The sequence below is a fragment of the Alligator sinensis genome, unplaced genomic scaffold (genome assembly GCF_000455745.1).
Source record: "Alligator sinensis unplaced genomic scaffold, ASM45574v1 scaffold451_1, whole genome shotgun sequence".
NCBI classification, from domain to species: domain Eukaryota; kingdom Metazoa; phylum Chordata; order Crocodylia; family Alligatoridae; genus Alligator; species Alligator sinensis.
In genome coordinates, this window is record NW_005842097.1 from 57,825 (window position 1) to 75,692 (window position 17,868).

The 17,868-nt window shown below is 41.1% G+C and overlaps 1 protein-coding gene across 1 annotated transcript in view; it reads left to right on the forward strand.

Annotated features, from left to right (window-relative positions):
* NR2C2 (nuclear receptor subfamily 2 group C member 2) overlaps nt 1–17,868 on the forward strand; it is a 72,800-nt gene that overhangs the window by 7,452 nt on the left and 47,480 nt on the right. Inside the window, exon 2 of the mRNA XM_025204788.1 lies at nt 2,308–2,391. Coding sequence (XP_025060573.1) covers nt 2,332–2,391 — 60 coding nt within the window. The 5' untranslated portion in view covers nt 2,308–2,331. The remainder of the gene's footprint in view (nt 1–2,307; nt 2,392–17,868) is intronic.

The window sequence follows — 17,868 nt, forward strand, 5'->3', positions numbered from 1 at the left end:
TATTCAACTGCAACCACTACAAACATCCTTGGTCAGTCACTGTCTTATTTCAGAATATTGTCAGCTTCTGGTCCCCTCATGCAATCAATACATTTCCCTTAGCTAATCCACTTCTAAATAGATGAGAAACTCAGTATTAAAACATCCAGTTATAATTTCGGCATTTGCTAGGTATATGTATAAGGTGTGTTTCTTTTTCCATTGGGAAGTCATTTCTCCCTCCCCACTCTCACTTTATATTTGAAGCAGAATATTGTGTATAGGTTTCCCTCACTTTATGTGTGTTCTGTGTGTGTAAATTCACTCTTACGTGATGATCCTTTTTATACCAAAAATTCGTTATATGCGAGGTAAATTCACTCATGCGATCGGTGTGGTGGAAGCCCACAGTCAGCTGCTTTGTGCCATGCATTGTGGGAGCGACGTGCACCAAAATAGGCTCCTGTGTGGAGCTGTGCTACTTGCTCGTTGTCTGAGACACGTGTTTCTGTAGTTGCCATCCCCATTATGATAGTGCCCTGTGCTTGTGTGTACTGTCTGCTGTTGGAGAGTACCAAAATCGCCTTGTAAAAGTGGTAGAAATGGGTCTGGGGGTCAGTACAGTCAAGGTCTTGGAATGTATCTCTATTTGCTACAGTGGATTCCCTTTATGCAAATTCGAGTTATGCGCCATTTTCCAGAAACTCTTGTATAGCATAAAGCGAGGGAAACCTGTATCTGTCATGTTAGAAAGATACAATGGTAACATGTGAGTCAATCCATGCTATTTAACAGAATAGCTCATGATAATGCTACAATAAAATGATGCAGCCCCAAATTATAATTCCAAATGTAAAAGTTGAAAAGCAGTGAGAGTAAGCACTGAAGATGCCTTCTGTGGAAGATAGAAATGGACTTGTTGCCACTATTCCACATGGAGTTTATGATTTTTCTGGCATCCACTGACTTTGTCATGACTTTTTGCAGAAGATTAGTGAAAGATGAAAAGTCAGAAATAGTTATCTCTAGTTTCCATGTTCTTCCAGTGGCTTTTCCCTGTTCCTGGTCAATTTTATGCTTGACTAAAGTATACAGCATTTATCTGTGACCATAGAGAGAAAAATATCTGTAGAAAACTAGAACTTTTGTCTTTCTTCTTTAATATCTGATGGCCAAAATTTTTGCCATGCTTCCCATTTCTTTTCAAACAAATGGCCAAACGTTTAAGTATTGTTGATTGGGATTTCAAGCCCTCTGAGTAGCAGGTGGTTGGGTGTAAAAATGATTTTAGAGATATTAGAAACTCTGCTTAACAAGCTTGAGAAAGAGAAGGGCAGGTTCCAGGTTTCATCAAGCACAGTATTTTGTTGGCCTGTTGACTAATAGAAATCATTGGTGTTTCCTGATACTTGACTGTGTAGGACTGATTTACAAAGTTTTGAGTATTAATCATTGTAAAATACATATAGTTTCTGCTTGTTACGTTTCCAGGAGAAGCCATAAAAGGCATTTGTATTAAGCACAGGAACAGAGAAACAAACCCTTATTTAAGGTCTATATTTTAGACTCTTTCTGGACATACTTTTCTCCTGGACATACTTTTATTTTTGCTTTACTTTATTTTGGATTTATCAGACTATGAACCAGCAGTTGTATCAGGAGCAGGAAGCAAGTACTCTGAAATGTTTTCTTCTCCCAGTGATAATAGTGTCATAGGATCATGGTAAGGTAGATAACTCAGTAGTTAAAGATAGAAAGGATGAGTTAGATATCCCCATCTATTTTCCTTTCACTGCAAGATTGTGTTTAAAAAATGCATAATAGCAATCTCATAGAATGGCTCAGTAAAACTGTTCTCCAGTACCATTTTTAATAACCATCTTTCTTGCAACACAAAAAGACATAGAAGCTATTCATTTAATTGTAATGTTTTCTCTTTTCATTGACTAGGAATTAAACCGAGCTTTTTAAAGAACTGTGAATTCCACAAACAGGATGGATAGTTGAAGTTCAAATTGGTCCTTTCTCATTTTAAAAATGAATGTCTCATTCTCCTAGTTTTAAATTGTGGGGCAAAAATATTAAATGAGTTGATTTAAAAAGAAAAGTAATAATGTTATTCCTGTAATTTTAGAAGATCTTGGTGTTTTGATAACAATATTCCCCACCTAGGCACTAAATCTATGCACTGCTTTCTGATTTGTCAGATTCATTTGGCTGTGATATAAATTCACAGGAAGCTGCATCATATATTTAATATTACTTAATAATGACAAGAAGTCTAATTTTTCTTTGCCTGATGGAAGTTGCTGGCATCTTTCCAAACAGGTTCTCTAATGATCTTGTTTCACCATGGCAACCAATATGGAGGTGCTGGCTCAGCAGATAGTGGAGACACAGCAGGTGGCTGAGGTGAGTGACAGATGATATTACAGTATATGCCACAGTTGCTTTTGAATGGAAAAATATGCCTGTGTGTTTTGTTGTTTACAACTGATCTGATGGGAAATAGAAGGTATTTATAGAACAGCAATTCCCCACACATGGGATGACATGCAAGGCACCAAGCCAAAGTGCAGTTCAGTCACCATACTTCATTTTAGTGGACTCAATTGGAGATGTGCAAAAATAGGACACTTGCCTATTATCTGCATGGAAAATTGATTGATTGTTTTACAGCATTCATAATACAAAATAAAAGAGATAAAACAATGCTTTTGTCTGGCACGTAATTAATATGTGTTTCTACATTTCACTTGGTACGTCACTTAAATCTGGAGCCTTGGTTCAGCTACTTAGTTAATGTACTAAACTGGCAGGGATTTTAGTAGATTAGAACTCAGATTTGCCTCATGCCTATAGCAATAAAACCACAAAAACAACTTTAAGGTGATGTCAATTAATGGCCTTACACATATCCACTAAAGTACTAGAAGGTAAGCATTGACCTTCTAGAGCAGGGGTGTCCACCCTTTTTGAATTTGGGGCCAGATCATGAACTTTTTATCACACAGTGGACCAGAGAGCCATATTCAAAGACCTCACAGGAAGCGGTATCACATCACCACCCCACCCCCACCCCCCCGAAACGAAAGTACAGTGTTTACTTTCATTTCCCGTTGCAGCACCTCAGGCCTCAGAAAGTGGCTTGGTGGGCCGCATGTTGGACAAGCCTGTTCTGGAGCCAGTTCATCAGCATCGAGAATCAACATTATTGTGGCAATAGAAGATAACCTTTGTGTTTTCTCCAGTTAGCAAATATGAGTGAAGTCCTTAGATATATAGAGCTTGGATTATTTTTTAATTTTACTTGGCTTAATTTCTTTCTACCATCTGTCATATGATTAGGGGATGTTGTACGTGATGTGTACTCGGGAGTCTGCATTTTTCAACAGGGAACTGCTTAAGCATATGGACAGTTTTGCCAAATTGCCACACAGCCTTGCCAACTTGCCAGGCCACTGATATTACTAGGGGTGCAAGATTTTCTTGGCCAATACCAATAGCCAATTATTAACCAGCCATATTGCCCAAAACCGATCTGCTAACTGATATTTAGTAATAAAGCTCATTGAATGAGTTTTAGTTCAAGTGCTCCCACCACCATTCCTGAGCATGGGGACGCTGATACAGGACACACAGCAGCACTTTAATTAGAGCGGCTCTTGGAGCAATTCTAAATAAAGCACCTCCTCCCCCCTCCCAGAGGCTCCCTGCTGGGGGATAGGACTGTACTGCACACAGTGGCAGGTGGGGGAGTGGCTGCTTCAGCCCCTGCCCTTCAGGCTCGGGACAGCTACCTGAGTCAGCCCACAGTTTTGTAGTCTCTGGGTACTTTAACTAGAGTGGCTCTTGGAGCCTCTAATTAAAGCACCGCCCCCTTCCCCCCACTACTGGCCAGAGCACATGCAAGAGTTCCCCATGCCACTTGCAGCCCCTCCTCTTCAGGCTCAGACATGGGCAGTACTGGGGGTGGGGGCGGGTTAGGAGGGCTATGGCCACCCCAAAATTTGCCTTAGCGCCCCCCACCTGTAGCCACCTTTCCCAGCATCACCACTGCCCACCCCGCACAGCTGAGTCTACCAGCCAGCCCTGTGCAAGTGAGCATGCAAAAGTGTGGCAATCCTGGCAGGGGCATCGCCAGCTTCTTCCCAGTGAGGAAGTTGAGCTTGGAGTGGGCAGGAGTGAGGCAGGCAGCAGCAGTGCTGGGAGGGGTGGATACAGGGGCTAAGGTGAATTTTGGGGAGGCCATAGCCCCCCTCAAACACCCTGGCCCAGGTCCCCTCCACTGAGAAGAGGCTGGCACTGGCCCTGGACTTGGGGCAGCTGCATGAGCCTGAGAATGCCCAGGGCTGGATGGTCTACAGGTACTTTAAGTAGAGTGGCTCTCAGAGTTGCTCCAGTTAAAGCGCCGCCTCCCGCCCCCCCCAACTCCCAGAGACTCCCCTCCAGGGGAAGGGCCCTGCTGCATGGGGCAGGGGCAGGGAGCAGCTGCCTCAGCCTCTGCCAGGCTCTGCCCCTGGGGTGCACACCCCTGGGCATCATGGGTTAAGTCACACTAGGTCAGGCTGGGCAGCTGCATCCGCCCCAGTTATCTCTGCTGCATTCGCGCCTTTTACAGCGGCCAACCCAGCCTGCAGTCTGCGCTGCACCGTGCTCCGCTTCAGCTCAGGCCTCCCGCCAGTGCGGGGATGGGGGTGTATCCGGGGTTATTGCAGTTTGCGGGAGGGAACCCAGGTTGCTGGGGGCCCTGCCATAATTATCAGACAACATTATCTGCTACAACGGCCAAAAAAAAGCCGATAATGTTAATTTTCCTTTTATTAGTGCTGATGTGATACCCAACCATTATAATGGTGCACCTCTAGATATTACTCTGGCAGACTGCCTGCCTGTCTTTAGTTCTTGGACCCCTGACCCCAGGGACCCCTGACCTAGTATCATAAGTGGGTAGGTCTGAGCTTTGCTAAAGGGGTGGGTGCTAAAATGGAATGGGGTGGAGTGCGGGGGAAGGATATGTCACATTTTTCTTTTTGCCCCATGTATCCACAGCAAAAACAAAGGTGACATCCCCACCTGCAGCTATAAACCTCCAACCCCTGCCCCTGCACTGTGCGCTGTCATCCCACAGGGTGCAGTATTGGCCAGTTATGCCTCTGTCCTGACCCACTGACCTATAATTATACTTTGAAGACCCTAGGAGCTGTATGTGCTAGGTAATCTTATGGGCTAAAATACTTTTGGAAATGAATTTGAAAATGCAAATGTTATATACAAAACTTCTCTCTATAAAGTACAATGGAATCATGTTTAAGGACTAAAAAATTCAACACATGAAAATTTCACCTTGGAAACTGCCAATCACATTTACACTTGAATTTGCTCTCTAAGAAGTTTATATGGCAAGTTTCAACTTTTTCCAAACTGGTCGTAGAAGAATTTGAAAATCAAAATGTATAATGAAAATACTGGCAGATCCTTAACTATTTTGGCATGAATGGGATGCTGTAATCACATTTAAGGCACATAAAATATGTGACACTTGTAATTCCCCGTACAGGAGAATGCACCGTGGTAACATAGTGTGCTGATTGTATCTTGCCACTGGAGAGAGTAGTCCTACCCAAGAGTATGTGAAGCTCTGATTTTCTTCCTGGCTGGTGGGTAACTAGAGGGTTTAATCTCTTCATGTTATTAGACTCTTCCTTAACTTTATATGCCTGTGCTGCATAACACGCAGAGATTTTTATTCATGGGAAAATAATACTCATAAAAAAAACATTGTCAAAACATCTGTTAATTCTTAATAAGACAATGTTACTTTTAAATCTTGAGCCATCTTTTTATACATGGTTGGCTGCTTCCTATGTTTTCTTCTAAGTTAGATACATTTTTTAAATCCAGTTTAGTAAATGATTCATCTTTTTGAAATACAATAGAGATGGGTATTTGTATTCCAAGTAGTTTCTTGGCAAGAAGGGGGAAGATTAATTGGTTTGAATAGTGTAAAAATTTGGCCTTGACCTTAAAAAATGAGAGCCTTTCTTCCAGAAGTTAGATGTTTTATCAAGGAAAATCAAATGAGGAAGGAAAAGACAGTCATTAATCATATACTGCTCCTGAGATATGAATTTTAAAGTGGTTAGTTGTGGACAAGATAATTTAATGCAAATGCTGACATATTTAGTTACATATACGGAAATTTCTTCAACCTGACTGCTCCTCTGTGTTGGTTGAGAACTCAGATGCCAAGCAACAAATCAGGTTGTCTTGTAGGAAGAGACTCATCAGTGCAGCTTTTTTCTCTCACTGTTCAGTAATTTGTCAGGTTTTATTTCTCTGAGTTACTAACTTATAGTGACCACTAATTAATACTCCCTAATAAACATTAATAGTGAGGAACATAGTATCAATTTTCATTGTAGGAAAGATTTTCTGAAGGTGCTCTTGTGATACTTCATCTAAGGAGTAATTCAATCTGGCTGCATCTCCTTTTCTTTTCTTTATAGCAAAGCATTGTTTGTTGTTTCTCCAGCTCCTCTTTTCAGGGGGCTAGGATGAGATTTCTTTTTCCCCCTTTCTGGAGACATGGGCTGTTATTTACTGGGTTTTATTCATGGCTCATCGGGCTTGAGAACAGCTAGGATATTTCTTAGGGATTTTCTACAGTTGCTTCACATCCTGAGTAGCTTAAAAAATATAATGTATATTTAACCAGTATGTATAAACTGCAAATGCTGCTTTACTCAGGGCTTTCTGTGGGACTCTGAATATACCTTCTGTCACTGGTTTAACATGGGACTCAGAGGCCACTTGGGGCTCAGAGTAGGGCCCTGGAGAGCGGCTCTCTTGAAAATTTGGTTTGTTTTTACCAGGTTAGGAATTGAAAATATGTTCCCTAAGCTGTGCTTGTCATTTTTAAACTGAAATGATTTGAACCATAGCTGTACTATGGGGAGGAGTTGGAGGCCTCGCCTCCTACCTCTTCTTGTGCAGTATCTCAAACATCTCTGATGTGAGAAGGAAGCACTCTGAGCAGTTGGTGGTACTTTCCCTTCTGTGTTCCAGCTGCTCATCAACTGACTGACTGCTGCATCCCTGTAGATGGAGGTGAAAGTAGCACTAGATGCTTCGTCACCTGCCAGACTGTGAAAGCCTCAGGCAGAGAAGTTAGATGTTTCACTGACTCTGCCAGAGTTGAGGTGAGTGTCTTGCAAGGGATAGGTTTTTTCCCTTGGGTAGCTGTCTAGTTCAGGTGGTGGGGGAAAGGAGAGTAACTCAGAGCCAGAAAGTAGTTACAACTCTCTTATTTACCATCCCATTTCTCATTAAAACTTCTCTAATTTTTATCAGTTGACTGTTTTACCCCAAACTGTTGCAGTGGACTGGCATAGCTGAAAAATTCAGGCCACTTACCACCATCCCTTCCTGCCTGCATCAGGCATTGGGGAGAAGTGGATACAAGAGTGGTCTGCAAAAGCTCCCTGCCTGCTGGTATCACACTCATGCCAAGTTATTCGGCAACTGCAAGCAGGCAGTTGACTTTCACTGTCTCCATAAATGAGGAGGATTTTTTAAAATATTTTAAAAAAGGAGGAGGCATTTTGAAAATAAACCACCCATGACCTTCCTGAAGTATTGTATTTTGCCTTCAGACTGAAAAAGATGGAAAGAGCTGCCGCACAGAGTATCGGCTAAGAAAGATTCAGACATTGATGATTGTTACCTCTTTTCTTCAACTGTATACTTCCTCTGAAATCCATACTGCTGCTTTTTGCCCCAGTTCACACCCCTGCACATGGGGTTGGCTCAGGGAAAAATGCTCTGGGTGGGGTGGAGGAGGCTGAGACCAGCACCTTGTTTGGCCTTAGGAGCCTTACTTGGGGTCCTGGGGGCCTCCTGCTGTAGCAGTGGCGATCTGGGCATGAGGAGCCTGGTCAGAAGCCAGAGCATGGCTCTGGCTGCTGACCAGGCTCCAATTTTGTGTGGCGCAAAGTGCTGCCATATGTGCCACTCCACGTTTTCTGCATTTTTTTTATACCAGGATTTCCCGGTATCTAAATTTGGCTCTGCATTGCAAATATGCAGCATGGCGAACCAAATCGTATGTGCAGGGTATGTTCTGCAGCGCTTCAACAGCCTTTGAGGCACCACAAAATGCATGTGCATGCTCATATGGATGTGGCCAGTGACGGCAAAAAGCTGTCATTCTGATCTGGTGAAACTTTCACTTTGGAGTAAGGAGTGAGTTACTTTCCATCATTATGAACCATTTTCTTATTTCAGAATACATTTTCAAAGTGGAATATCGAATGCTAAAGTTTCTCAGTTTTAAAGGTCAGATTTCTTTACATCATGTTCTAGGACTTCACCTACCCACTGAATCACCAAAAGTGTGTCATTAAAATTAAGGCCTGAGGGAATGGTTGTTAAAATGGCTTATGACTCTTAGCATCTCCCTGATTCTAGGGTCTGTGGGTGTGAATGTAGCACCTTAGACTACCCTAGGGATGTTTCCAAGAAAGTGTCCCCAGACCCTTTGGGGCACAGATGCTGTCCAGAGTCCTGTCAGCATTTCATGCTGCTGCCCTATTCCCTTCCACCCTTCACATACGTCTTCCATTCTGACATACCCCTGCACTGGATCTCCCAGGAGTACCCTCGTACAGTCCTGTAGTCTTGTGGAGGTGATCTTGCATTGCCAAGTCTGAGGCTGTAACAACCCGTATGGATAACACCTATTTCTCAGGTGTGAAATGTCTGGGAAAATTACCAAGAAATTCAAATGTTTTTGTTAAGGCTTATTATTAATTCAAGAACTATACTGCTCAGCTAGAAGGCAATGTTTATAGGAAAAGGGATATTTTTAATCACACAATTTAATTTGGGAGCTTAGCATTTCTGGACATAGAACTTCATATCAGATATTTAATTGGAATACTTGTAAATGTTTAGCTTTGTGAGAGAGAATTTGTAGGAAGTATTAATTTTCTGTAAAACAGCTAATTGGTTCTGGTGTGTGGTTTTGGTTGCTTCCTGGCTTAACTTTTGTATGATTCTTTTTCCCCCTAACATTTAATAGTGCCCATCAAGATTATGGAATTTTAAGAGAATTGAATCAGTGTATTTAAGAAATACAAATATTTTTGGCCTGTCGTGACAGTTACAAAGCAAATACTTTTCTCTTTAAATCAGAAAAGGTAAGTGACATTAGCAAAAGTATTCAGATAGATTTCAACTAAAAAGTGTTAACTCAAAATCTGTTAATTCTATTGACTCTTGATATATTCTTTAAATTCATTTCTCACATAATGTTCTCATAATTGGTTTGCAGTTGTTTGCAAACTTGCATATAGCTAATTAAGCATTTCATTGGTGACTAGGTTTACTAGCAATTTTCAAAATAATTTAAAATATTTAAAGTATTTAATTTTACTCTCACATCTAGTTATGACCGCTTTGTATGGAGGTTCTTAGTATGTATGTGTCTGTGTTTATTTAATATATAAATAATTTATTTAGTATTTTACAGTGTGTATCCAGAAGATTGAGTTTATGGACTCAAAAGTTAGGAATAGCAGGGGAACTATGTAATGTAGGCCATTATTATGCTAGTGTAGGGTTATTCCATGTATATTTTAATAGTACTTTGTGCAGTCTAGTTTTAATTGATAAAATTGACATGGTAGATTTAAATAGTTGAGTATGTAACAATAATGTGTATGGGCAATGAAAAGTTAAAATTTCATGTTGTCATTTTGTAGTACTTGTCTGCATTCATATGAGGGTTGCAATCATGTTCAGAAGATACATTTGCTTTTATTATAGATAACAGATTATGGGTCAAAGGTCCTTCTGAATCCTCTGGCCAAGACATGTAGTTTTCTCTAGTCAGTAATACACAAAGGAAGGATCTGGCCAGTATGATGTCTGGCTGTTGTTCACTCCCCACTCTAAAGACCAGATAGCCAGCCATTTAGAGCTGAGTTGACTCTGGGTGGTCTTTGGCATCAACTGGGTGCAGAGCTCCAACTTGTGCCTCTGGAGCAGTACATTTACTCTGCCACTGTCTCATAATAAATTGTAGGCTATTTCCTTTCTTCCCAAACCATAACATTTTAAATATTATCTTCCTCTCACTAGTAAGGAAAAAATTATTGCCACATCTGACATGTTTATTAGTTTGAGCTTGAGCTCATTGTTTATATAGGTTCACACTATAGTGCTTGGAGCTGACATAATATTATCATGACTTATAAAAGTTCTGTATAACTTGCAACTCTGTGTCAAAAAGAGAACCCATATATTGACTAGCTCCACAGGTATTCCTGAGTTGTGTTCTGTAAGCCTTTAATGTAATAAATGATGGTTTTTTTGCCATTTTATGATTTATTTTTTTTACCTTATTTCTTCAGCGCCTGTCAACCTGGGATCTTAGAGACAAATACAATTATATAAAAAACCATCACAGTTCCCAGGAAGTGTTCTATTTTCACCTCCTCCTGGGTTCAAGTTTTTTATGTATTTAAGTTCATGAAGTTGTTAAGAGAAGGAAGCATCACCTAAAAGTTGGGACAAATACTTTGATCTGAACAGCATTATACTTGGTTGCACAGCTGGCATCCTGCCTTTGGGAACATGTCCCCTTTGTGCTGAAGAGTAGAATCTGAAACTTAACATTTCAAACCTTTGCAAAAGCCCAGACTGGTATTTTCAAGACAATCACTGAAAAATGTTCCTCAGTGGATCCTAAATGGAACACTCACTGGACATGTCTATATATCCGCTTTAATGCGCAGTAGCTTAGTTTACTGTGCATCAAAGCAGTGTGTAAAAAAAACATGCTATTACACTAATGGACAGTAAAATAGGCTACTGCACTTAAGCATCACTTAAAAAAGCATGCACTTGCACTACCGCACCTTAGTGCAGCCTAATGCGTGTTAATTTAATACCTCACACTGGAGGTACTACTTTACACATTAATGTATGTATAAACAAGTCAACTGTGTTATCTTTCCTCTGTGTCAACTTATCCCTATGGGTCTTGTGATCTACCTTTTTTAGTGGTTGCCTTTTTTATTTGTTTTAGCAGCTGATAAGACCACTGATACATGTCAGCTATAGTGAATGTAATACGTTGACGGAGTCATCATTCTTGATTTACCCAGGTAACAATTTAGAACTGAGGTTAGTATTCACACTGTTAATGTAAATTTGTATCTGTTCATCTTCTCCATTCTTTTTAAGAAGGAAAAATTTGCCACGGTTTGTGGAGCTCTGTGTATGACATTTAATGCAAATGATACAATAGCTAATTAGCATTTAACCATAAACTTCAGTTTAACAACAATAGTGTGGAATTAGTGCTGGTGATACTTGTTGACTTAACAGCCCGGGTGACTATAGTCCTCTAGCTACAAGGCTGGGCAAGGTTCCTTCACATCCTGTCTTGCCATCAGTCTCAACCATGACTTTCTTTGGGGTAGCATTAGCCCACTTCGCAGAAAATTCTTGGCTTCTCTGGCTGTGTCCACATGAGCGTAGACATTTGTTCTTCCAAGGACAAGAAGCAGCAGCATACCTTGTGCTGCTGCTATTTGTCCCCAGGGAATGCCTGTGCCACACACCATCTGGTGTGCGGCAGGTTACCCTGAGTGGGGTAGGGGAGGCTAGGGCCAGCACTGGCAGCACAGTGTGGGGAGGTGAGCAGCCAAAGTGGTGAAAGAACAGCTTAGGGCAGCAGTTCCCAAACTGACAAGTTGCGCACTACCAATGTAAAACGACACAATCCTAAATATCACCAGCAAATTTTTCAGTTCAACCTTAAGTACCACCAGCAAATTTTTGTCAAATAGAGTAATTATAATAAATCTGTTAACACATACCACTGACAGGTTGTCTGTGTGGCACCTGTACCACAGATTGGGAACCGCTGTACAAGTCCATGGGGCCAGACGCAATGCATCCAAGGGTGCTGAGGGAGTTGGCTGATGTGACTGTAGAGCCACTGGACTTTATCTTTGAAGACTCATGGCAATTGGGACAGATCCCAGATGATTGCAGAAGGGCAAATTTAGTGCCCATCTTGAAGAAAGGGAAGAAGGAGGATCCAGGGAACTATAGACCAGTCAGCCTCACCTCAAGGAATCCGTTTCTAAGTACTTGGAGGGAAAAAAGGTGATAAGGAACAGTCAACATGGATTCACCAAAGGCAAGTCATGCCTAACCAATCTGATTGCCTTCTGTGATGAAAAGACTGGCTCTATGGATGGTGGGAGTGCAGTGGATGTGATATACCTTGACTTTAGCAAGGCTTTTGATACAGTCTCCCACAACATTCTTGCAAGCAACCTAAGAAAGTATGGATTAGGTGAATGGACTGTAAGGTTGATAGAAAACTGGCTGGATCATTGGGCTCAAAAGGTAGTAATAAATGGTTCTATATCTAGTTGGCAGTCGGTATCAAGTGGAGTGCCCCAGGGGTCAGTTCTGGGGCTAGTTTTGTTCAATACCTTCATCAGTGACCTGGAAGATGGGATGGATTGCACACTCAGCAAGTTTTCAGATGACACCAAACTGCGGGGAGTAGTAGATATACTGTAGGGTAGGGCTAGGATTCAGAGAGACCACAACAAATTGGAGGATTGGACCACAAGAAATCTAATAAGGTTCAATAAGGACAAGTACATCTTGCACTTAGGATGGAACAATTCCATGCAGACACGTAGACTGGGGGCTGACTGGCTAAGCAGCAGCTCTGCAGAAAACGGCTTGGGGGTTACAGTGGACAGTAAGCTGAATATGAACCAAATGTGCCTTTGTTGCAAAGAAGGTTAACGGCATACTGGGCTGCATTCGTAGGAGTGTTGCCAGCAGATCAAGGGAAGTGATTATTACCTCTATTTGGCACTGGTAAGACCACATCTGGAGTACTGTGTCCAGTTTTGAAACCCTTCCCACAGAAAGGATGTAGACAAATTGGAGAGAGTCCGGTGGAGGACAACGAAAATGGTGAGGGGACTGGGGCACACAAGGAGAGGCTGCGGAAACTGGGCTTATTTAGTCTGGAGAAGAGAAGACTAAGGGGGGATTTGATAGCAGCCTTCAACTACCTGAAGAGGGGTTCAAAAGAGGATGGAGCTGGACTGTTCTCTGTGGTGGGAGATGATAGAACAAGGAGCAACGGTCTCAAGTTGCAGCAAGGGAAATATAGGTTAGATATTAGGAAAAACTTTCTTACTAGGAGGTAGTAAAGCACAGGAACAGGTAACCCAGAGAGGCTTGGTGATCTTCATCTTTGGTGGTTTTTAAGACCTGGGTAGAAAAAACCCTGGCTGGGATTGATCTAGCTAGGGAGGGTCCTGATTTGAGCAGGGGATTGGACTAAATGACCTCCTGAGGTCCCTTCCAACTCTAGTTTTCTACTATACTTGCTTAGGTTTATTTAGGTTTTTTGGTACCTTACTGAATTGGGGTGTAAGTTTGTTGACTTAACATGGGTTGCATGTGATCATGGACTGATATACCGTTATTCCATTTTAAGGGGAAAGTTTTTTTTACCATTCAGGAACACATCTGAATTGACTGCTTCTGTCCTAAGGTAAAATAAGTTGAATGAAGCAGGGTTAAATGTTTGCAGCTTAGATCTATTTACTGTGGGACAGGAGTGGAGAACCAGAATGCTTACAGTAGGTTAGCTATGCAGTAAGTGCACCTACCGCATTTTTAAGCAGTTTGTGTTTTTGTTGTCCATGCCCCCACGCTGAAAAATCTGCACTGACGTAAGCTGGTAGTAGTTATTCTATAGACAGGCTGAAGACTTTTAAACTCTTCCAAGTTCATGCTGTTATACAGTAGATAAATCTTGTCTTCATTGTTTTATTATTATTGTGTAAAGTGCCAGATTTAATGGAGAACACATTTCAGTACTCAGGTTAGGAGTCCTTGAAGTTGAAATTAAATCCTAGTGTTAGTTAAAGTCACCTAGGTCATGGAGTTGTTACATAAGCTTTTGTAATGGAAATTCACTGTAATTAAATTTACCATCATAACATTTTTCATGGATTTCAGCTACATCTCTCCAACATTTAGTTAAATTATGAAGACAAGAAAAAAAATCCCTTCCAGATATTTCAAAATGTTTCTTTTATTAGTAGCATATTGTTGCTTTAATTTGCCAGATTTCATTACATCCAATGCCAAATGTTTTGTTAGGGAGTTAAAATAATGAATCACAATAATCTGATATGCATCATGAATTTAATGTATTAATTCTTACATTTAATAAGACTGATTACTTTTCTTCATGTTTGAGGGGTGCATAGTAGTTTAGTGAGGCCTGTGTTCCTTTAAATACATTAGCTTAATGAACTGTAAAGATAAAGATGCTCCACGGGAAACATGGTGGTTTTCTTTTTCCATTTTAATGATTTGAAAATAATTCAAGAGCTGGGCAAAGTCTTTTTTTTCTCAAAAAAATTTTTGTGTGCTGCTTTATAGTTCACAGAGAGGTAGCAAGTTGAGGGGCTGAGGTGGAGAGAAGGGGAAGCTTTATAACCTGAGTGCATCTTCCCCAGATGAAATTAATTGTATTATTAGACAAACTGCTTCAGCAGCTGGCAAAACAGCAGGAACACGTCGATTCTGCTTCCTTGGTTACAGGGAGTGATAGTGCACTTGACCTTCAGAGGAGCAGGGTCACAGAGAGGGCATTTTTAAATAATTCTGTCTGGTTTCTGTGATTGGAATCTTCACTAATGGAGACTGGATGCAAATGTCTGTGAACAGACTAAAAGTGACCTCTGCATTCTTGTTGGATTGTTTTGGGCTGAAAGGTTTGCTGAGAAAAAATGTAAATAAAGCTGCAGGAAGGATCTGACACTGTAAGTACTAGAGTCTGTACAGTATATAGCTAGGGAGCTCCAGGAAGCAAACAATGCTAAGGGTATCGAAGCAGATTGTTTTATTTTCTCTTGAAATGTGTAGACTCAATATGTTTTGCTTAATGGAATCTGATTTTTAAAAAAGCTTTTGGAGAATGGATTCTTTTTTGAGTAATTGTAAGGAAAAATATGTAGTGGTTACTTGTAAACAACTCATAATTAAATATGTTTAAAATTTGGTAGGTTGAAGTTTCTTATGATTTAAGGCCTGTTTTCTTTCCTTTATCATCTATTGACAGACTTCTAATTAGTTGCCAGTATTTAAAAAGAAGAGCAAGCTGCTGTCTTGGATATTTTTTAAACCTGTTTTCATCTTTTGCAGAATATATTATGCCTTCCTTAATTAACTTGGTAGACTAAAATTTTTCTTACAGTGTTTGCATCTTTTATAGTGGCTGCTTTAAACATGTGGTACAAGTTTCATAGTGTGTTATATATTTTGCACACCAAATCTGAATAGTAAACACTGGTTATAATCCTACAACTTACATATAAACAAAATATAAGCAAAACTGTTTTATTTACCTGACATAATATTCAGTCTTTTTAAGGTTAATTAATCTATTTCTAGCTGAATATTATAGATAAAAACACTCTTATATAACAGCCATGAAGAGAAGCTGGTTGATTTCTGATAGTCCTGTTTCTTAAATCCAGTCAGAAAGTTGCATATTTTTAAAGCTGAGGGTATATTTCCTAATTAAATATTTAAAACTGGTGCAATTATAACTCTTTAGTATGGCATGATAGCAACCCGTGATGATATATTCCAGTCCTTTGTATGTGTCTGACATGGTTAGGAAGCAATTTCGCTTTAAAATAAGAAACTCCTGGATTCTTTCTCAGTCCTGCATCTTTTGTATTTAAGAGAAATTAACCCTTTGCACTGGTAATGTTCTACCATGTCTGCCATTTTGTATCAAGCCATAACCATTCCATGGAAATCAGTGGAATGGTAAATCTGACATATTCAATAGCACAGTGTGTGTTTTCTGTTTTGATGCGTACAGTTGTCAGAAATATACAATGATCATTATTTTAGATGTCATTATATACAGTTATGCTCAGCCTCCCTGGCCTCTGAAGCTAGATGAGTGATGTAGGGCCAGTCTCCAGGCCAGATCCAGCGCGAGGTTAGTCCACAGGTGTGATCCAGAGCATTGTCATGAACCCACACACTGAATTGCATCTGCAGATTGACCCTGCACGCTGAATCCAGCCACAAAGCAACCACGCACCAGTGCCATCTGGTGCACAGAACCATGTCATCCATACCACAGGGCTCCCAACGGGTCCAGAAATTTGCCAGTGAAAGAGTAGTGACAGTGTTTATGGCTCTGGGAGCAATTAATGCTGCTACTACTCCCCAATGCCAAATTTCTGGACCTGTGAGAAGAGCCATGGGCCTAATGACATGGCTCTGTTAATTGGATCCAGCCCACAGGTCAGAAGTTGAGCACTTCTGATTTTGTAGATACATCTGAAAAAGCTGGTCAAGTGTTGTAGCTTAGTGGCCTTTAGTGTATTCACCCTTGTGTTCATATGTAGGTACTCTGTATGTTAGTAGGGACAGACAGACAAATACACTTAGACAGCCACTATATACACAAAATACACAATACCTTATTTACTCAAATAAGGGTAAGGTTTTTTCACCCAATCAGCATAGGAAAAAAAGTCTCTCACCTTACATTTTCGTAGTAAAAACCAACTATGAAGTTGATTAAATGCAGCCAATACTGAGCATGACTATAAAGCACATAGTCCATATTGGGCAAGCTTATGGGACTATAAGGATAGCTTAATACAACACATCTCAGTAAGGTATATAGTAGTGCCCACTGAGCACAGCCCTCCTCAGCACAACTCTTTTTCAAGTCATGGTGAGCCATTATATTGCATACATTTTTACTTCTTCATTCCCACAGCTTTGCTGCACCTTTCTTTACCATTTCTAGTGATTACTGTTTCTTCACGAGTCTTAAATGTCTGGCAAACATCACCAAACAGGCCTCAAACAGTTCACGCAGAATCCCTCTTTTATCCTGTTGCATAACACGGGTCAGCAGGGCAGGTCCTACGAGGAGAGGCTGAGGGACCTGAACCTGTTCAGCCTCCACAAGAGAAGGCTGAGAGGGGATCTAGTGACAGCCTACAAACTAGTCAAGGGGGACCAGCAGGCATTGGGAGAGTCCCTGTTCCTCCGAGCACTCCTGGGAGTTACAAGAAACAATGGACACAAGCTAGCGGAGGGTAGTTTCAGGCTAGACATTAGGAGGCGCTATTTCACTAACAGGGCGGCTAGGACCTGGAACCAACTTCCAAAAGAAGTGGTGCTGGCTCCTACCCTGGGGGTCTTTAAAAAAGGCTGGACAAACATCTGGCCGGGGTCATTTCACCCCAGTACTCTCTCCTGCCATGGCAGGGGGTCGGACTAGATGATCTCCTCAGGTCCCTTCCAACCCTACCAACTATGAAACTATACTAGTATGGCCCCTCCCTCCATGAGGTGAAGCCAGAAAAAGTTGCCTTATGTCTCATCTGCCTATCAATTTTTGGCAGATCCCAGAACTCATGACAAGAGCACCTGGTTCCAGTCATGAGTGGGAGGCTAATTAGCCCGTGGATCCTTTGTGGGGGGTATCTGGAATACACAAACATACTGAGTGATGCTGAGCTGTGGGATGAAATGCACCATGGCTTGAAATCCTGTTGACTCTGCTGGTGCCCAGTCCAGTGAATTATATGGTAAGTCATGAGCCTTTTGCCTTTGGACTAATATCATTCATAGTTTGTACTCTATGTAAGTGGGTGCAAAAGTCCTCCTGACACCAGGAATTAGATTTTTTGATTGTTAGGCATCTAATTTTAAAATACTGGATGCTCTATAACACCACTGAGCAGTCCTATGCCCTGTGTCTGTCTCTCCTAGGACAAAAGGAAT